Here is a 20,983-nt window from a genome sequence, read left to right as displayed (position 1 = left end):
GCGCGTGCGCAGTGAAGACGCACACGCCGCCATATATGGCAAAACTTCCGTGCTTCCTTATCCCTATTGCGCATGCGCTTCACACGCTTGGGCGCCGCCATCTTTACCGGCACTTCCGTACACCTCCGTTCATTTTTGCGCATGTGCAATACTCACATGGACGCCGCCATGCGTGCCGGCGTTGCCGGACGCATTCGCCGAGCCGCACCCGGAAGCGCTGAACGGGCCCGGACCGGAGCCGGGACCCTCCGGGATCCCCCCCCGGTAACCCCGGACCGGAACCGGGACCCCCCCCCTCAGGATCCCCCGGTAACTCCGGGACCCCTCCGGTAATCCCGGACCAGGCCCGGGACCCTCACAGGACCCCCCCGGTAATCCCGGACCAGGCCCGAGACCCCCCCCGGTAACCGAGGGTTCTCCCCCGGGACCTCCCGTTATCCTACCGGTATTCCCGGAATTTTCCTGGGATATAACCCCAAAATTCCCGGGATTTTACGGCCCCTCAGACCCCTCGTTATCCTCCCGGTATTCCCGTGATTCTGCCATTATTTAATTCCCGTTATCCCCGTAAAACTCCCAAAAAAATTCTCGGGATTTCCTCGGGATTTAAGGCCACAAAATCCGCGGGATTTTCTCTCGTTCTTCTCCCCGGGATTGCCCCAGAATTACCGGAATTTTCTCGGGATTGAACCCTAAAGTTCCCCCCAGTATTTCTCCAAAATTCCCGGAATTTTCTGGGGATTTAATCCCAAAATTTCCCCAATATTCCTCCAAAATTCCCAGAATTTTTCTGGAATTTAACCCCAAAATTCCGCCAATATTTGTCCAAAATTCCCGGATTTTTTCTGGGATTTAACTCCCGTTATTCCCCCCAAAATTACTCCACAGTTCCCGAAAATTCCCGGAAAATTTTTCTGGGATTGAACCCCAAAATTCCCCCCAATTTCCTCCAAAATTCCCGGAATTTTCTTGGGATTAAACTTCAGAATTCCCCCTGTATTTCCCGAAAATTCACGGATTTTTTTTCTGGGATTTAACTCCCATTATCCCCCCCCAAAAATTTCTCTGGAATTCCCAGAATTTTTCTGGTATTTAACCCCAAAAATCCGCCAATATTTCTCAAAAATTCCCGGATTTTTTCTGGGTTTTAATTCCCATTATCCTGCCAAAATTCCCCCAAAATTCCTGAATTTCTGCCAGAATTTCACCCCCAAAATTCCTGAAAATTCCCAAAATTCACCTGGGATTTAACCCCCCTAAATTCCCGGAATTCCCTCATGATTTATCACCCCCAGATTCCCCAAAATTCCCGACATTTCCTCGGGATTTAAGGCCCAAACCTCCTGGGATTTAATCCCTCAAAAATTCCAAAAAAATCCCGAAAATTCCCAAAATTCTGCCAGGATTTAACCCCAAAATTCTGGAAATTCCCTCAGGATTTAACCCCTCCATCCCCACCTTTCTCCCCCATATTTTCCCCCATTTTTTCCCCCAGTATTCCTGAAATTCCTTCAGGATTTAATCTCTCAATTCCCAGATATTTTCCCTCCTATTTTCCCATTTTTCCCCTCGTAGTTTTCCCCATTATTTCTCTCTATTTCCCTTATTTTTTCCTAATATTTTCCGTTTTTTCCTCCCATTTTTCCCTAATACTTTCCCTTTTTTTCTCTCCTATTTTCCCCATTTTCCCTTCTAGTTTTCCCCATTATTTTCCCTCCTATTTCCTCTAACATTTTTCTCCACTTTTTCCCTAATATTTCCCCCAGTTTTCCTCCATTTTCCCCTAATATTTTCTCCAATTTTCCTTCCTATTTTCCCTAATATTTCCCCCAATTTTCCTCCATTTTTCCCCTAATATTTCCCCAATTTTCCTCCATTTTTCCCTAATATTTTCCCCAATTTTTCCCTAATATTTTCTCCAATTTTCCTCCATTTTTTCCCTAAAATTTTCTCCAATTTTCTTCCATTTTTTCCCTAATATTTTCCCCAATTTTCCCCTAATATTTTCCCCAATTTCCTCCATTTTTTCCCTCCTATTCCCCCCATTTCCCCTTAGAATTTCCCCCCCTATCCCCCCATGGAATCCCAGTGCGATTACTCCATGTACTTCCCCGCCGTCCCTTTCCCTCCGCGGGAATTTTTGGCGGGAGATTCCTCCGGTTACCGCGCCCTTCCCCGCCGCAACCACCTGTACCTGGGCGAGACCGTGCGCTTCCTGCTGGTGCTGCGCAAAAACCCCGCGAACCCCGAGAGAAATCCCGAGAAAAATCCCGACAGAAATCCCGATAGAAATCCCGATAAAAATCCCGATAAAAACCCCGAGGGAACTCCCGCCTACCCCGACAGAAGCCCCGCCCACCCTGGCAGTGTCCCCGCCCACTCCGGCAGTGCCCCCGCCCACTCCGACAGTGCCCCCGCCCACTCCAGCGGTAGCCCCGCCCACTCCGGCAGTAGCCCCGCCCCCTCGGGCAGCGGCCCCGCCCCTTGTGGCGGGAGTTTGCCGGGCAAGTCGCCGTGGGCCCAGCTCGCCGCGTCGCTCTCGGCGCTCGCCACCGTCACCAGCGGCGACAGCCGCGCCCGCGACGAGGAGGAGGCGAATCCCGGCAGCAACCCCGGCGATCATTTCGGCCATTTCGGCAATGCCGAGGATTCCCGGGAGCCGCCGCCGCTCTTCCGGGAGTGCCGCGCTCTCCTCACGCACTCGCGGGGCCCCGCGGGCGGCGCCGGCCCGGGGGTGAGCGGCGGAACCTTCTGGAATTTCGGCCTCCTTGAGGGTGGGGGTGGTTCGGTTTTCCTGGGATTTCCCTCTTTTATCCTTGAATTTTCCCGTTTTTCTTGGGTTTTCCCATTTCTCCCCCATTTTTCCCGTTTTTCCCATTGCTTTTGTGTTGTTGTCAAGTGTTTTCCAAATTTTTCCGGTTTCCCCCTTTTTTTCCATTCTTTCCCGATTTCCCCCATTTCCCCCCCATTTTTCCTTGGTTTCTCCCATTTTTCTTTGGATTTTCAGATTTTTCCTTGGGGTTTCCCATTTTTCCTGGGTTTTCCTGGTTTTCCCATTTTCCTTGGGTTTTCCCCCCATTTTTTCCCATTTTCCCACTTTTTCCCATTTTACCTGGGTTTTCCCAGTTTTTTCCAATTTTCTCCAATTTTCCCCCTATTTCCCCATTTTTTCCCGTTTTTCCCAATTTTCCCCATTTTCTCCCCATTTTTCCCAGCTCCCCATGCATGATTCCATCGTCTCTCAGGACGAGCTCATTTCCCCACCAATTTTTCCCATTTTCCCCCTATTTTTTGTCAATTTTCCCCTTATTTTTTTCTCAATTTTCCCCATTTTTTCCCTAATTTTCCCAATTTCTCCCCCATTCCCAGCTTCCCATGGACGATCCCATCATCTCTCAGGACAAGCTCATTTCCCCATTGATTTTCCCCATTTTTTCTCCCATTTTCCCCCAATTTTTCCCCATTTTTTTCCCGATTTTTCCCATTTTTCCCATTTTTCCCATTTTTCCCATTTTTCCCATTTTTCCCAATTTCCCTGTTTTTTTCCCCAGCTCCCCGTGGACAATCCCATCATCTCTCAGGACAAGCTCATTTCCCCATTGATTTTTCCCATTTTTCCCCTTCTTTTTCTCAATTTTCTCCCATTTCCCCGCAATTTTTCCCCATTTTTTCCCCGTTTTCCCCATTTTCCCCAATTTCCCTGGTTTTTTCCCCAGCTCCCCATGGACGATCCCATCATCTCTCAGGACAAGCTCATTTCCCCATTGATTTCCCCCATTTTTCCCCTTTTTTTTCCCAATTTTCTCCCATTTTCCCCCAATTTTTCCCCATTTTTTTCCCGATTTTTCCCATTTTTCCCAATTTCCCTGGTTTTTTCCCCAGCTCCCCGTGGACAATCCCATCATCTCTCAGGACAAGCTCATTTCCCCATTGATTTTCCCCATTTTTTCCCAATTTTCTCCCATTTTCCCCCAATTTTTCCCCATTTTTTTCCCGATTTTTCCCATTTTTCCCCATTTTTCCCAATTTCCCTGTTTTTTTCCTCAGCTCCCCGTGGACAATCCCATCATCTCTCAGGACGAGCTCATTTCCCCATTGATTTTCCCCATTTTTCCCCATTTTTTCTCAATTTTCTCCCATTTTTCCCCAATTTTTCCCCAATTTTTCCCCATTTTTTTCCCGTTTTTCCCCATTTTTCCCAAATTCCCTGGTTTTCTCCCCAGCTCCCCGTGGACGACCCCATCATCTCTCAGGACAAGCTCATTTCCCCATTGATTTTCCCCATTTTTCCCCATTTTTTCTCAATTTTCCCCATTTTTTTCCGTTTTTTTCCCATTTTTCCCCATTTTTCCCAAATTCCCTGGTTTTTTCCCCAGCTCCCCGTGGATGACCCCATCATCTCCCAGGACGAGGTGATTTTCCCCCTCACCGTGGCCCTGGACCGGCTCCCGCCCGGCACCGCCAAGGCCAAGGTGGGGACATTGGGGACATTTGGGGACATTTGGGGACATTTGGGGACATTTTGGGGACACCTTGGGGACATTTGGGGACAATGGAATGGAAAGAGACTTTGGGAACAGTTTGGGATATTTTGGGGACACTTTGGGGACATTGGGGATGCCTTGGGGACACCTTGGGGATATTGAGGACACATTGAGGACACCTTGGGGACATTGGGGATGGGATGGAGAGGGACTTGGGGACACTTTGGGGACATTGGGGACACTGGGAATGGGATGGGGAGGGACTTGGGGACAGCTGGGGACATTGGGGATGTTTGGGGACATTGGGGACACCTTGGGGACATTTGGGGACATTTTGGGACACTGGGGACACCCTGGGGACATTTGGGGACAATGGGATGGGAAGGGACTTTGGGAACAGTTTGGGATATTTTGGGGACATTGGGGATGCCTTGAGGACACCTTGGGGACATTGGGAATGGGATGGAGAGGGACTTGGGGACAACTGGGGACATGCTGGGGACATTGGAGACACTTGGGGATACTTTGGGGATATTGGGGACACCTTGGGGACATTTGGGAATGGGATGGGGAGGGACTTTGGGAACAGTTTGGGATATTTTGGGGACACTTTGGGGACATTGGGGACACCTTGGGGACATTGGGAATGGGATGGAGAGGGACTTGGAGACAACTGGGGACATCTTGGGGACATTGGAGACACTTGGGGACACTTTGGGACATTGGGGACACTTTGGGACATTGGGGATACCTTGGGACATTGGGGACAATGGGATGGGAAGGGACTTTGGGAACAGTTTGGGATATTTTGGGGACACTTTGGGGACATTGGGGATGCCTTGGGGACACCTTGGGGACATTGGGGACACATTGAGGACACCTTGGGGACATTGGGAATGGGATGGGCCTTGGGGACATTGAGAACACCTTGAGGACACTGGGAATGGGATGGGGAGGGACATTGGGGACACTTTGGGGACATTGGGGACATCTTGGGGACATTGGGAATGGGATGGGTGAGACCTTGGGGACATTGTGGGGACACTGGGAATGGGATGGGTGAGACCTTGGGGACAGTTTGGGGCATCTGGGGACATTTTGGAGACACTGAGGACACTGGGAATGGGATGGGTGGGACCTTGGGGACATCGTGGGGACACTGGGAATGGGATGGGGAGGGACCTTGGGGACACTTTGGGGACATCTTGGGGACATCAGGAACGGAATGGGGAGGAACCTTGGGGACATTGGGGACATTGGGAATGGGAGGAGTCTTGGGGACAATGAGGGGACATCGGGAATGGGATGGGGAGGGACCTTGGGGACAATGTGGGGACATATTTGGGACACTTTGGAGTCATTTTGGGGACATGGGGAATGAGATGGGGAGGGACCTTGGGGACACTTTGGGGACATTGGGGACACTGGGAATGGGATGGGTGGGACCTTGGGGACATCGTGGGGACACTGGAAATGGGTTGGGGAGGGACTTTGGGGACACTTTGGGGACACTTTGGGAATGGGATGGGGAGGGACCTTGGGGACACTTTTGGGGACATCTTGGGGACATCAGGAATGGAATGGGGAGGAACCTTGGGGACATTGGGAACAGGAGGAGCCTTAGGGACAATAAAGGGACATCAGGAATGGGATGGGGAAGGACCTTGGGGACAATGTGGGGACACTTTTGGGACACTTTGGAGTCATTTTGGGGACATGGGGAATGGGATGGGGAGAGACCTTGGGGACGTTTGGGGACACTGGGAATGGAATGGGCCTTGGGGACAATGAGGGGAATTTGGGGACATGGGAAATGGGATAGGGAGGGACCTTGGGGACACTTTGGGGACATTGGGGACACTGGGAATGGGATGGGGAGGGACCTTGGGGACACTCTGGGGACATTGGGGACGTTTGGGGACACTGGGAATGGGATGGAGAGGGACTTTGGGGACAATGTGGGGACACTTTGGTGACGCCGCGGTGTCCCCTCGGTGTCCCCAGATCGTGGTGACCGTGTGGCAGCGGGACACGGAGCCCCCGGAGCTGCAGGAGGGGACAGGGCCAGGGCCAGAGGCGGCCCAGGTGACAATGACAGGGACAGGGCCAGGCCAGGTGACAATGACAGGGACAGGGACAGGGCCAGGGGGGTACCTGAGGCTGCTCCAGGGCCGCGCCCCCGGCCAGGTGTTCCGGCAGCAGCACGGCGCCTTCAAGGCACAAGGTGAGGTCCCCAAGTGTCCCCAAATGTCCCCATGGTGTCCCCAAGTGTCCCCAAAGTGTCCCCTCCCCAGTGGTGCCACCCCCAGGTGTCCCCTCAGTGTCCCCTCAGTGCCACCCCAGGTGTCTCCATGGAGCCTTCAAGGCACAAGGTGAGGTCCCCAGGTGTCCCCAAGGTGTCACCTCCCCTCCCCTAGTGTCCCTGAGTGTCCCCTGATAGTCCCCAAGTGTCCCCTCCCCACCTCTGGTTTCCCCAAGTGTCCCCTCAGTGCCACCCCAGGTGTCTCCATGGAGCCTTCAAGGCACAAGGTGAGGTCCCCAAGTGTCCCCAAGGTGTCACCTCCCCTCCCCTAGTGTCCCTGAGTGTCCCCAAAATGTCCCCAAATGTCCCCTCCCCAGTGGTGCCACTCCCAGGTGTCCCCTCAGTGCCACCCCAGGTGTCCCTGTGAAGCCTTCAAGGCACAAGGTGAGGTCCCCAAGTGTCCCCAAATGTCCCCAAGGTGTTACCTGAGTGTCCCCAAAGTGTCCCCTCCCCAGTGGTGCCACCCCCAGGTGTCCCCTCAGTGTCCCCTCAGTGCCACCCCAGGTGTCTCCATGGCGCCTTCAAGGCACAAGTTAAGTCCCCAAATGTCCCCAAGTATCCCCAAGATGTCCCCAAAGTGTCACCTCCCCTCCTCAAGTGTCCCCAAGTGTCCCTTAGGTGTCCTTTCCCCTGTGGGTGCCACCCTCAGGTGTCCCTGAGTGTCCCCATGGAGCCTTCAGGGCACAAGGTGAGGTCCCCAAAGTGTCCCCAAGGTGTCACCTCCCCTCTTCTGGTGTCCCCAAGTGTCCCCAAAGTGTCCCCTCCCCAGTGGTGCCACCCCCAGGTGTCCCCTCAGTGTCCCCTCAGTGCCACCCCAGGTGTTCCGGCAGCAGCACGGCGCCTTCAAGGCACAAAGTGAGGTCCCCAAATGTCCCCAAAGTGTCCCCAAGGTGTCACCTCCCCTCCTCAAGTGTCCCCAAGTGTCCCAAAGCCACCCCATTCCCTCAAGGACCCTCTAGGATTGTCCCCAAGCCCAATTTGGGGACACTTTTGGTGCCACCAAGGTGGGACAAAGCCCCTCGGCCCAGCCTGGTGGCCTTGGCTGGCTGTCCCCAAGTGTCCCTCAGTGTCCCCAAGTGTCCCCTGGTGTCCCCACAGTGTCCACGCTGCTGACGGTGCTGCCACCGCCCCGTGTGCGCTGCCGCCAGGTGACCGTGTCCGGAAAGTACCTGACCGTGCTCAAAGGTGACACCTTGGGGACATTGGGGGGGGGTTTGGGACATTGGGGACATTGGGGGGGTTGGGGACATCAGGGGACATTGGGGACATTGGGAGGTTGGTGGGATTTGGGGACATTTGGGGGGTTTGGGGACAAAGGGGGGGACAGGGTCGGGGGGGGAAAGGGAGGAAGGTCACCCCCAAAGTCCCTCAGTGTCCCCGATGTCCTGAATTGTCCCCAATGATGTCCCCAATGTCCCCAATGATGTCCCCAGTGTCCCCAATGTCCCCAGTGTCCCCAGTGATGCCCCCAGTGTCCCCAATGTCCCCAATGATGTCCCCAATGCTGTCCCCAGTGCTGAACGGCAGCTCCCAGGAGGAGCTGTCCCTCTGGGACATGCAGGTGTCCCCAATGTCCCCACTGTCCCCAGTGCCCTGGATGTCCCCAGTGATGTCCCCAATGTCCCCACTGTCCCCAGTGCCCCCAATGTCCCCAGTGTCCCCAGTGATGTCCCCAATGTCCCCAGTGCTCAATGGCAGCTCCCAGGAGGAGCTGTCCCTGTGGGACGTGCAGGTGTCCCCAATGTCCCCACTGTCCCCAATGCCCTGGATGTCCCCAATGTCCCCAGTGATGTCCCCACTGTCCCCAGTGCTGTCCCCAATGCTGTCCCCAATGCTGTCCCCAGTGCTCAATGGCAGCTCCCAGGAGGAGCTGTCCCTGTGGGACGTGCAGGTGTCCCCACTGTCCCCAATGGCCTGGATGTCCCCAATGCCCCCACTGTCCCCAATGTCCCCAATGCTGTCCCCAATGCTGTCCCCAATGTCCCCAGTGCTCAATGGCAGCTCCCAGGAGGAGCTGTCCCTGTGGGACGTGCAGGTGTCCCCACTGTCCCCAATGGCCTGGATGTCCCCAATGCCCCCACTGTCCCCAATGTCCCCAGTGATGTCCCCACTGTCCCCACTGTCCCCAGTGCTGAATGGCAGCTCCCAGGAGGAGCTGTCCCTGTGGGACGTGCAGGTGTCCCCAATGCCCTGGATGTCCCCAGTGATGTCCCCAATGCCCTGGATGTCCCCAGTGATGTCCCCAATGCTGTCCCCAGTGCTGTCCCCAGTGCTCAATGGCAGCTCCCAGGAGGAGCTGTCCCTCTGGGATGTGCAGGTGTCCCCAATGTCCCCACTGTCCCTAATGTCCCCAGTATCCCCAATGTCCCCAGTGATGTCCCCAGTGTCCCCAATCTCCCCAATGCCCTGGATGTCCCCAGTGATGTCCCCAATGTCCCCACTGTCCCCAGTGCTCAATGGCAGCTCCCAGGAGGAGCTGTCCCTCTGGGACGTGCAGGTGTCCCCAATGCCCTGGATGTCCCCAATGCCCTGGATGTCCCCAATGTCCCCAGTGCCCCCAATGCCCTGGATGTCCCCAGTGATGTCCCCACTGTCCCCAGTGCTGAATGGCAGCTCCCAGGAGGAGCTGTCCCTGTGGGACGTGCAGGTGCTGCCCAATTTCAACGCCAGTTACCTGCCCGTGATGCCCGACGGCTCCGTGCTGCTCGTGGACGACGTCTGGTGAGCCTGGGGACACTGGGGACACTGTGGGGACATCTGGGGACACTGTGGGGACACCTGGGGACACTGTGGGGACAACGTGGGGGCACTGTGGGGCACCTGGGGACAACATGGGGCACTGGGGGACACTGTGGGGACACCTGGGGGCACCTTGGGGGCACCCGGGGACACCTGGGGACAACATGGGGCACTGGGGGACACTTGGGGACACCGTGGGGACACCTGGGGGGCACTGTGGGGACACTGGGGACACCTGGGGGCACTGTGGGGAGAGCTGGGGACCCCTGGAGACACCTTGGGGACACCTGGGGACAACATGGGGACACTGTGGGGAGAGCTGGGGACACTTTGGGGAGAGCTGGGGACACCTTGGGACAATGTGGGGACACCTGGGGGCACCTTGGGGGCACTAGGGGACACTGTGGGGACACCTGGGGACACTGTGGGGGCACCCGGGGACACCTTGGGGACACCTGGGGACACCTGGGGGCACCTGGGGACAACATGGGGACATCTTGGGGACACCTGGGGACACCTTGGGGGCAATGGGGGACCCCTGGGGACACCTTGGGGCACTGGGGACAATATGGGGACACCTGGGGACACCTGGGGACACCTGGAGGACACTTGGGGACACTGTGGGGACAGCTGGGGGCACTGGGGACACCTTGGGGACAATGTGGGGACAATGTGGGGGCACCTGGGGACACTTTGGGGAGACCTGGAGACATTTTGGGGAGACCTGGGGACAGGACAGCTGGGGACACCTTGGGGACAGTGTGGAGACCTTGGGGACAATGTGGGGACCATGGGGACACTGTGGGGACCTTGGGGACAATGTGGGGACCATAAGGACAATGGGGAGAGCCTGGGGACAACGCTGTGACCTTGGGGACACCATGAGGACCTTGGGGACAATGTGGAGACCTTGGGGACAATGCTGTGACCTTGGGGACAAGGTGGAGACCTTGGGGACAGTGTGGAGATCCTGGGGACAGTGTAGGGCTTTTGGGGACACCATGAGGACCTTGGGGACAATGTGGGGATCTTGGGGACAGTGTGGAGATCCTGGGGACAATGTGGGGATCTTGGGGACAATGTGGGGACACCATGAGGACCTTGGGGACAATGTGGAGACCTTGGGGACAATGTGAGGACCTTGGGGATGCCATGAGGATCATGGGGACAACGCTGTGACCTTGGGGACAATGTGGAGACCTTGGGGATGTGATGTGTCCCCTGGTTGTCCCCGTGTCCCCTGATTGTCCCCTGAGTGTCCCCTGGTTGTCCCCGTGTCCCCGCAGCCACCACTCCGGCGAGGTGCCCGTGGGCGCGTTCTGCCGTGTCCCCGGGTGCCACTCGCGGTGGCCTTGGGGACACTGTGGGGACCCTGGGGACAGTGTAGGGCTTTTGGGGACACCATGAGGACCTTGGGGACAATGCTGTGACCCTGGGGACAATGTGGGGATCTTGGGGATGCCATGAGGACCTTGGGGACAAGGCGGAGACCTTGGGGACAGTGTGGAGATCCTGGGGACAATGTGGGGATCTTGGGGACAATGTGGGGACACCATGAGGACCTTGGGGACAATGCTGTGACCTTGGGGACAATGTGAGGATCTTGGGGATGCCATGAGGAGCTTGGGGACAAGGTGGAGACCTTGGGGACAGTGTGGAGACACCATGAGGACCTTGGGGACAATGTGGAGACCTTGGGGACAATGTGAGGACCTTGGGGATGCCATGAGGATCATGGGGACAACGCTGTGACCTTGGGGACAATGTGGAGACCTCGGGGATGTGACCTGTCCCCTGATTGTCCCCGCTGTCCCCTGATTGTCCCTGCTGTCCCCTGGTTGTCCCCATGTCCCCGCAGCCACCACTCGGGGGAGGTGCCCGTGGGTGCCTTCTGCCGTGTCCCCGGGTGCCACTCGCGGTGGCCTTGGGGACACTGTGGGGACCCTGGGGACAGTGTAGGGCTTTTGGGGACACCATGAGGACCTTGGGGACAATGTGGGGATCTTGGGGATGCCATGAGGAGCTTGGGGACAAGGTGGAGACCTTGGGGACAATGTGGAGACACCATGAGGACCTTGGAGACAATGTGGAGACCTTGGGGACAATGTGGGAACCTTGGGGACAATGTGGAGACACCATGAGGACCTTGGAGACAATGCTGTGACCTTGGGGACACCATGAGGACCTTGGAGACAATGGTGTGACATCGGGGACAATGTGAGAACCTTGGGGACAATGTGGAGACCTCGGGGATGTGACCTGTCCCCTGAGTGTCCCCTGATTGTCCCCTGAGTGTCCCCTGGTTGTCCCCGTGTCCCCGCAGCCACCACTCCGGGGAGGTGCCCGTGGGCGCGTTCTGCCGCGTCCCCGGGTGCCACTCGCGGTGGCCGTGTCCCCTGAGCGCCCTGGAGGAGCAGAACTTCCTGTTCCAGCTGCAGGCGCCCGAGCGGCCGCCCCGCGACGCCAAGGAGGTGAGGGGACACCTGGGGACACCTGGGTGGCCTTGGGGACACCTGGGGACAGCCATCAAGGGTCACCAAGCTCAGCCAAGGGGCTTTGTCCTGCCTTGGTGGCACCAAAAGTGTCCCCAGGTTGAGTTTCTGGGGCTATCTGGGGGGTTGGGGACGCCTGGGGACACCTGGGTGGCTTTGGGGACACCTGGGGACACTTGGGGACATCCAGCCAGGGCCACCAGGCTCAGCCAAGGGGTTTTGTCCTGCCTTGGTGGCACCAAAAGTGTCCCCAGGTTGGGGTTGGGGACAATCACTGTTGGTATTTGGGGGGTTGGGGACACCTGGGGACACCTGGGGACATCGATCGAGGGCCACCAGGCTGGGCCAAGGGGCTTTGTTCCCCATTGGTGGCACCAAAAGTGTCCCCAGGTTGGGGTTGGGGACAGTTCTTGGGAGTATCTGGGGGCGTTGAGGACACCTGGGTGGCCTTGGGGACGCCTGAGTGGCCTTGGGGACATCCAGCCAGGGCCACCAGGCTGGGCCAAGGGGACTTGTCCTGCGTTGGTGGCACCAAAAGTGTCCCCAAGTCGGGGCTGGGGACACTGGAAGGGCGCTGGGGACACTTGGGGACAGCCATCAAGGGCCACCAAGCTCAGCCAAGGGGCTTTGTCCCACTTTGGTGGCACCAAAAGTGTCCCCAGGTTGAGTTTGGGGACACTGGGGTGGCCTTAAGGACACTGGGAGGGCCTTGGGGACACTGGAAGGGCGCTGGGGACACTTGGGGACAATGATCAAGGGCCACCAAGCTCAGCCAAGGGGCTTTGTCCTGCCTTGGTGGCACCAAAAGTGTCCCCAAGTTGAGTATCTGGGGGGTTGGGGACGCCTGGGGACACCTGGGTGGCTTTGGGGACACCTGGGGATACTTGGGGACAGCCAGCCAGGGCCACCAGGCTGGGCCAAGGGGTTTTGTCCTGCTTTGGTGGCACCAAAAGTGTCCCCAGGTCAGGGTTGGGGACAATCACTGTTGGTATTTGGGGGGTTGGGGACGCCTGGGGACACCTGGGGACACCTGGGTGGCCTTGGGGACACCTGGGGACAGCCATCAAGGGTCACCAAGCTCAGCCAAGGAGCTTTGTCCTGCCTTGGTGGCACCAAAAGTGTCCCCAGGTTGAGTTTCTGGGGGTATCTGGGGCATTGAGGATGCCTGGGGACACCTGGGTGGCTTTGGGGACACCTGGGGACACTTGGGGACAGCCAGCTAGGGCCACCAGGCTGGGCCAAGGAGCTTTGTCCTGCCTTGGTGGCACCAAAAGTGTCCCCAGGTCAGGGTTGGGGACAATCACTGTTGGTATCTGGGGGGTTGGGGACACCTGGGGACACCTGAGGACATCGATTGAGGGCCACCAGGCTGGGCCAAGGGGACTTGTCCTGCATTGGTGGCACCAAAAGTGTCCCCAGGTTGGGGTTGGGGACAGTTCTTGGGAGTATTTGGGGGGGTTGAGGACACCTGGGTGGCCTTGGGGACACCTGGTTGGCCTTGGGGACATCCAGCCAGGGCCACCAGGCTGGGCCAAGGGGACTTGTCCTGCGTTGGTGGCACCAAAAGTGTCCCCAAGTCGGGGCTGGGGACACTGGGAGGGCCTTGGGGACACCTGGGGACAGCCATCAAGGGCCACCAAGCTCAGCCAAGGGGCTTTGTCCCACTTTGGTGGCACCAAAAGTGTCCCCAGGTTGAGTTTGGGGACACTGGGATGGCCTTAAGGACACTGGGAGGGCCTTGGGGACACTGGAAGGGCGCTGGGGACACTTGGGGACAATGATCAAGGGCCACCAAGCTCAGCCAAGGGGCTTTGTCCTGCCTTGGTGGCACCAAAAGTGTCCCCAGGTCGAGGTTGGGGACAATCCTCGGTGGTCCCTGGGGGGTTTGGGGTGGCTTTGGGACACTTGGGGACACTGGGAGGGCCTTGGGGACAACAATCAAAGGCCACCAACCCCACGCAAGCCCCCCAAGATGCCACCAACCCCCCCTGACGGTGCTGTCCCCGAGCTTGGTGACAATCCCCGTTGTCCCTGGTGGCCCTGGGGACGTTGGGGACACAGAGGTGACACGGCGGTGACAGCGATGTCCCCGAGCAGGGCCTGGAGGTGCCGCTGGTGGCCGTGGTGCGCTGGTCGACGCCGAAGCTGCCGTTCACCAACAGCATCGTCACCCACTACCGGTGGGTGTCCCCTCGGTGTCCCCTCGGTGTCCCCTCGGTGTCCCCAGGGCTCCAGAACCTCCTGTGGTGCCACCACCTCGCTGTCACCTCCTTGTCACCTCATTGTCCCCATGTCCCTCCATCCTCAGAACGTTCTTTGGTTCCTTTCTGGACTTTCCCACGATGCCACCTCAATGATGTCCCCATGATGTCCCCAAGCCCTCCAGACCCTCCTGGTGGCCCCTCCAAGTGCCACCATCTCCTGTCCCATCAATATCCCCTCATTGTCCCCATGTCCCTCCATTCTCAGACCTTCTGCAGCTCCTTCAGCGGTGTCCCCATGATGCCACCTCCATGTCCCCAATGTCCCCAAGCCCTCCAGACCCTCCTGGCTTTTTCTCCATGTGCCACCACCTCCTGTCCCCCCATTGTCCCCTCATTGTCCCGGTGCCACCACATTCCCAGAACTCTCTGGGGCTCCTTCAGGGCTGTCCCCAAGATGTCACCATCATGTCCCCGATGTCCCCATGATGTCCCCAAGCTCTCCAGACCCTCCTGGCTTCTTCTCCATGTGCCACCACCATCTGTCCCCTCATTGTCCCAGTGCCACCACATCCCCAGAGCTCTCTGGGGTCCTTCAGAGGTGTCCCCATGATGCCACCACCATGTCCTGCCATTGTCCCCCCATTGTCCCAGTGCCACCACATCTCTGGAGCTCTTTAGATCTTGTCTGGGGCTGTCCCCGTGATGCCACCCATGATGCCACCACCATGTCCCCCCATTGTCCCAGTGCCACCACATCCCCAGAGCTCTCTGTAGCCCCTTCACAGTGTCCCCGTGATGCCACCACAATGTCCCCAATGTCCCCATGATGTCCCCAAGCCCTCCAGACCCTCCTGGTGGCCCCTCCAAGTGCCACCACCTCCTGTCCCATCAATGTCCCTTCATTGTCCCCATGTCCCTCCATTCTCAGACCTTCTGGGGCTCCTTCAGCGGTGTCCCCATGATGCCACCACCATGTTCCCGTGATGTCCCCAAGCCCTCCAGACCTTCCTTGTTGCCCAGAGCCACCTCTCCGTGTGCCACCACCTCCTGTCCCATCAATGGCACCTCATTGTCCTCTCATTGTCCCAGTGCCACCACATCCCCAGAGCTCTCTGGGGCTCCTTCACAGTGTCCCCGTGATGCCACCACCATGTCCCCCCATTGTCCCAGTGCCACCACATCCCCAGAGCTCTCTGTAGCCCCTTCAGTGGTGTCACCATGATGCCACCACCATGTCCCCCCATTGTCCCCTCATTGTCCCAGTGCCACCACATCTCTGGAGCTCTTTAGATCTTGTCTGGCGCTGTCCCTGTGATGCCACCCTGCTGTCCCCACTGTCCCCTCATTGTCCCAGTGCCACCACATCCCCAGAGCTCTCTGTAGCCCTTCACAGTGTCCCTGTGATGCCACCACCATGTCCCCATGATGTCCCCAAACTCTCCAGACCTTCCTTGTTGCCCAGAGCCACCTCTCCATGTGCCACCACCTCCTGTCCCATCAATGGCACCTCATTGTCCTCTCATTGTCTAGGTGCCACCACATTCCCAGAGCTCCTCTGGGTCTTCTCTGGGGTTGTCCCCAAGATGCCACCACCATGTCCTTAATGTCCCCAAGCCCTCCAGACCTTCCTGGCTTTTTCTCCATGTGCCACCACCTCCTGTCCCCCCATTGTCCCCTCATTGTCCCAGTGCCACCACATTCCCAGAACTCTCTGGGGCTCCTTCAGGGCTGTCCCCAAGATGTCACCATCATGTCCCCGATGTCCCCATGATGTCCCCAAGCTCTCCAGATCCTCCTGGCTTCTTCTCCATGTGCCACCACCATGTCCCCTCATTGTCCCAGTGCCACCACATCCCCAGAGCTCTCTGGGGCTCCTTCAGAGGTGTCCCCATGATGCCACCACCATGTCCTGCCATTGTCCCCCCATTGTCCCAGTGCCACCACATCCCCAGAGCTCTCTGTAGCCCCTTCAGCGGTGTCACCATGATGCCACCACCATGTCCCCCCATTGTCCCAGTGCCACCACATCTCTGGAGTTCTTTAGATCTTGTCTGGGGCTGTCCCTGTGATGCCACCCGTGATGCCACCACCATGTCCCCCCATTGTCCCAGTGCCACCAAATCCCCAGAGCTCTTTAGATCTTGTCTGGGGCTGTCCCTGTGATGCCACCCCGATGTCCCCTCATTGTTCCAGTGCCACCACATCCCCAGAGCTCTCTGTAGCCCCTTCAGCGGTGTCCCCGTGATGCCACCACCATGTCCCCTCATTGTCCCAGTGCCACCACATCCCCAGAGCTCTCTGTAGCCCCTTCAGCGGTGTCCCCGTGATGCCACCACCATGTCCCCAATGTCCCCAGTGTCCCCAATGTCCCCTCAGGCTGCCGAGCATCCGCCTGGAGCGGCCGCGCTTTGTCATGACGGCCACGTGCGAGTCGCCCGTGGTGGCCCTGCAGCGCTTCACGGTCACCTACACCCTGCTCAACGACCTGCAGGACTTCCTGGCCGTGCGGCTCGTCTGGACCCCCGAGGCCACCGCCGGTGGGGACACCTGGGGACACTGGGGACATCAGGGGTATTGGGGACACTGGGGACACTGGGGACATCGGGGGGATTGGGGACACTGGGGATGTTGGGGACACTGGGGACATGGGGGACATCAGGGGGATTGGGGACACTGGAGACATTGGGGACACCGGGGACACCGGGGACATTGGGGACACTGGGGACACCGGGGACACTGGGGACATTGGGGACATTGGGGACACTGGGGACATCAGGGGGATTGGGGACATTGGGGATGTTTGGGATATTTGGGGACACTGGGGAAATTGGGGATGCTGGGGACATTGGGGACATTTGGGAACACTGGGGACACTGGGGACATTGGGGACATTGGGGATGTTGGGGACATTGGGGACATTTGGGAACACTGGGGACACTGGGGACATTGGGGACACTGGGGACATCAGGGGGATTGGGGACATTGGGGATGTTTGGGACATTGGGGACATTGGGACACTGGGGACACTGGGGACATTGGGGACATCAGGGGGATTGGGGACACTGGGGATGTTGGGGACATTGGGGACACTGGGACATCAGGGGGATTGGGGACATTGGGGATGTTTGGGATATTTGGGGACCTGCAGGAGTTTCTGGCCCTCTGGCTGGTGTGGATCCCCGAGGCCACCGCCGGTGGGGACACTGGGGAAATTGGGGATGCTGGGGACATTGGGGACATCTGGGGACATGGGGACATTGGGGGGATTGGGGGGATTTGGGGACATCAGGGGGATTGGGGACACTGGGGATGTTGGGGGTTTGGGGACATTGGTGGGGACCACAAAAACGCTCAAAAAAAAAGTTGAAATATCCCCAAAAAATGCTCTAAAAATCCCCCAAAAAAGGCTAAAAAATCCCCCAAAAATCCCAAAAGAGCCCCAAAAATTCCTTCAAATCCTAGAACCCAAAACCCCCAAAAAAGCTCCAAAAAAACCTTGAAATACTCCAAAAAACGCTCTAAAAATCCCTGAAAATAAAAAAAAAATCCCCCAAAATTCCCAAAAAAATCCCAAAAATTCCCCCCAAAAATCCCAAAAAATTCCAAAAAAATCCCAGAAAATTCCCCAAAGTGGATGGAACGTTCTGGAATTGCCAGGTAAGTCCCGCGGCTCCCTGGACTCCGTGGTTTGCCACACGCCCCTGACCAACCTGGGCTACTCCCGCAAGGGCAGCGCCAGAACCTTCCGGGTGGCCTTCCAGGCGCTGCGGGCCGGGCTCTTCGAGGTCAGTGCCACCCTCGGTGCCACCCTCTGTGTCACCTGTGTCACCCCAGTGTCACCAGTGTCACCCTCTGTGCCACCAGTGCCACCCCTGTCCCTGTTATCCCCATTGTCCCATTCCCAGTATCCCCATTCCAGGCGCTGCGGGCCGGGCTCTTCGAGGTCAGTGCCACCCTCGGTGCCACCCTCAGTGTCACCCGTGTCACCTGTGTCACCCTCTGTGCCACCAGTGTCACCAGTGCCACCCCTGTCCCCGTTATCCTCATCATGGTCCCATTCCCAGTGTTCCCAGTATGCCCAGAACTCTCTCCCAGTAACTCCCAGTCCCTCCCAGTCCCCCCCAGTCCCTCCCAGTGTTTCCCAGTCCCTCCCAGTCCCTCCCAGTTCCCTCCCAGTGTTTCCCAGTCCCTCCCAGTTCCCTCCCAGTCCCTCCCAGTGTTTCCCAGTCCCTCCCAGTGTTTCCCAGTCGCTCCCAGTCCCTCCCAGTGTTTCCCAGTTCCCCCCCAGTCGCTCCCAGTCCCTCCCAGTCCCTCCCAGTAACTCCCAGTCCCTCCCAGTGTTTCCCAGTCCCTCCCAGTAGCTCCCAGTTCATCCCAGTCCCTCCCAGTAACTCCCAGTCCCTCCCAGTCGCTCCCAGTGTTTCCCAGTCCCTCCCAGTCCCCCCCAGTCTCTCCCAGTTCCCTCCCAGTCGCTCCCAGTCCCTCCCAGTCCCTCCCAGTGCCCCCAAATCCCCTCCCAGTGCTCCAAAGCTCCCTCCCTGTAACTCGCAGTAACTCCCAGTCCCTCCCAGTGTCTCCCAGTAACTCCCAGTGCCTCCCAGTGCCCTGAATCCCCCCCAAAGCTCCCCCAAAGCTCTCTCCCAGTCCCTCCCAGTGCCCCCAGTAACCCAGTCCGTCCCAGCTGTCGCAGCACATGAAGCTGAAGCTGCAGTTCACGGCCAGTGTCAGCAGTGCCCCGCCCGAGGCGCGGCCGCTGTCGCGCAAGAGCAGCCCCAGCTCCCCGGCCGTGCGCGAGCTCGTGGCCGGCCTGGGCCGCTCGCAGTCCTTCTCCCACCAGCAGCCGGCGCGGAGCCACCTCATGAGGTACCGGGGACTGGGAGCGACTGGGAGGGGGTTTGGGGGGGACTGGGAACACTGGGAGGGACTGGGAGTGACTGGGAGGGACTGGGAAACACTGGGAGGGAACTGGGAAACACTGGGAGAGACTGGGAAACACTGGGAGGGACTGGAAGGGACTGGGAGGGGGTTTGGGGGTACTGGGAACACTGGGAGGGAGTGGGAGTGACTGGGAAACACTGGGAGGGACTGGGATGAGGATTTGGGGGCACTGGGAGGGGGTTTGGGGCACTGGGAGGGACTGGGATGTGCCAAAGGGACACCGAGGGGTGACACAGGGAGCTGCCACCATTACCCCAGGGTGACACAGGGACACTGTAGGTCACACAGGGACACTGTAGGTCACACAGGGACACTGTAGGTCACAGAGGTGACCCAGGTGACCTGGCTGTCCCCAGGTCCGGCAGTGTGATGGAGCGCAGGGCCATCACCCCGGGGTGACACAGGGACACTGAGGTGACACAGGTGACACTGAGGTGACACAGGTGACACAGATGGCACACAGGTGACACAGAGGTGACACAGGTGACATTGCTGTCCCCAGGTCCGACAGTGTGATGGAGCGCAGGGCCATCACCCTTGGGTGACACAGGGACACTGTGGGTGACACAGGGACACTGTAGGTCACAGAGGTGACACACAGGTGACACAGGTGACATGGCTGTCCCCAGGTCTGGCAGTGTGATGGAGCGCAGGGCCATCACCCTTGGGTGACACAGGGACACTGTGGGTGACACAGGGACACTCTGGGAGACTCAAGAGTGACACAGGTGACACAGAGGTGACAGCAGTGTCACTGTCCCCAGGTCCGGCAGTGTGATGGAGCGCAGGGCCATCACCCCGGGGTGACACAGGGACACTGTAGGTGACCCAGGTGACACAGGGAGGTGACACTGCTGTCCCCAATGTCACTGTCCCCAGGTCCGGCAGCGTGATGGAGCGCAGGGCCATCACCCCGGGGTGATACAGGGACACTGTAGGTGACACAGGTGACACTGAGGTGACACAGAGGTGACACAGATGGCACACAGGTGACACAGAGGTGACACAGGTGACATGGCTGTCACTGTCCCCAGGTCCGGCAGTGTGATGGAGCGCAGGGCCATCACACCGGGGTGACACAGAGACACTGTAGGTGACACAGGGACACTGTAGGTCACAGAGGTGACACAGAGGTGACACAGGTGACATTGCTGTCCCCAGGTCCGGCAGCGTGATGGAGCGCAGGGCCATCACGCCCCCCGTGGGCTCCCCCGTGGGCCGCCCCCTGTACCTGCCCGCGGGGGACAAAGCTGTGCTGGCCCTGGACAAGATCGCCAAGAGGGAGTGCAAGGTGCTCGTGGTGCCACCCGTCAAGTGACAGCGGGGACAGCGGGGGGACAGGGTGGGGACAGGTGGGGATAATGGGGGGATAGCAAGGGGACAACGAGGGGACAGCGTGGGGACAATGGGGAGACAGTGGGGGGAGAGCATGGGGACAGTGAGGGGACATTACCAGGACAGTGTGAGGACAATGGGGACAGCGTGGGGACAATGTGAGGGACAATGGGGGGACAGCAAGGGGACAATGGGGGGACATTGACAGGACAGCGTGGGGACAATGGGGACAACAGGGGGACATCAACAGGACAGCAAGGGACAGTGGGGACATCTTGGGGACATCACTGGGGTGGCACAGCAATGCTGGGACACTGTGGGGACAGCTTGGGGACAGTTTGGGGACATTGCAGGGACACCAATGGGACAGTGGGGATGGCACTGGGGACAGCGAGGGGACAATGCAGGGACAGTGGGGACATTGTGGGGACATTGCCAGAGTGGCAGGGACGGCCATGGGACAGTGGGGACAGGGGGACAATGGGGACA

At 58.3% G+C, this 20,983-nt stretch overlaps 1 protein-coding gene across 11 annotated transcripts; it reads left to right on the top strand.

The window, feature by feature from the left end:
* Positions 1–139: 139 nt before the first annotated feature.
* TRAPPC14 (trafficking protein particle complex subunit 14) lies at positions 140–20,511 on the top strand. Of its 11 annotated transcripts, none has more exons than XM_074531429.1 (13): positions 140–2,734; positions 4,377–4,472; positions 6,489–6,708; positions 7,885–7,971; positions 9,057–9,103; positions 9,434–9,507; positions 11,384–11,399; positions 11,865–11,996; positions 14,115–14,197; positions 16,598–16,758; positions 17,879–18,006; positions 18,903–19,084; positions 20,321–20,511. In XM_074531429.1, exons 1-13 carry the CDS (start codon positions 2,078–2,080, stop codon positions 20,475–20,477), a joined length of 2,040 nt encoding a protein of 679 aa, XP_074387530.1. In that variant the 5' UTR covers positions 140–2,077; the 3' UTR covers positions 20,478–20,511. The 11 variants fall into 11 exon arrangements, with proteins under 11 accessions (XP_074387530.1, XP_074387531.1, XP_074387529.1 ...); XM_074531430.1 differs by lacking the exon at positions 11,384–11,399 and adding an exon at positions 10,812–10,827; XM_074531423.1 differs by lacking the exon at positions 9,057–9,103 and adding an exon at positions 9,237–9,283 and having other exon boundaries at positions 141–2,734.
* The last annotated feature ends 472 nt before the right edge of the window (positions 20,512–20,983 follow it).

The sequence above is a fragment of the Zonotrichia albicollis genome, chromosome 36 (assembly GCF_047830755.1).
Source record: "Zonotrichia albicollis isolate bZonAlb1 chromosome 36, bZonAlb1.hap1, whole genome shotgun sequence".
NCBI classification, from domain to species: domain Eukaryota; kingdom Metazoa; phylum Chordata; class Aves; order Passeriformes; family Passerellidae; genus Zonotrichia; species Zonotrichia albicollis.
Note: the sequence above shows the minus strand (reverse complement) of the source record. Positions and strands in the feature narration are given on the sequence as shown.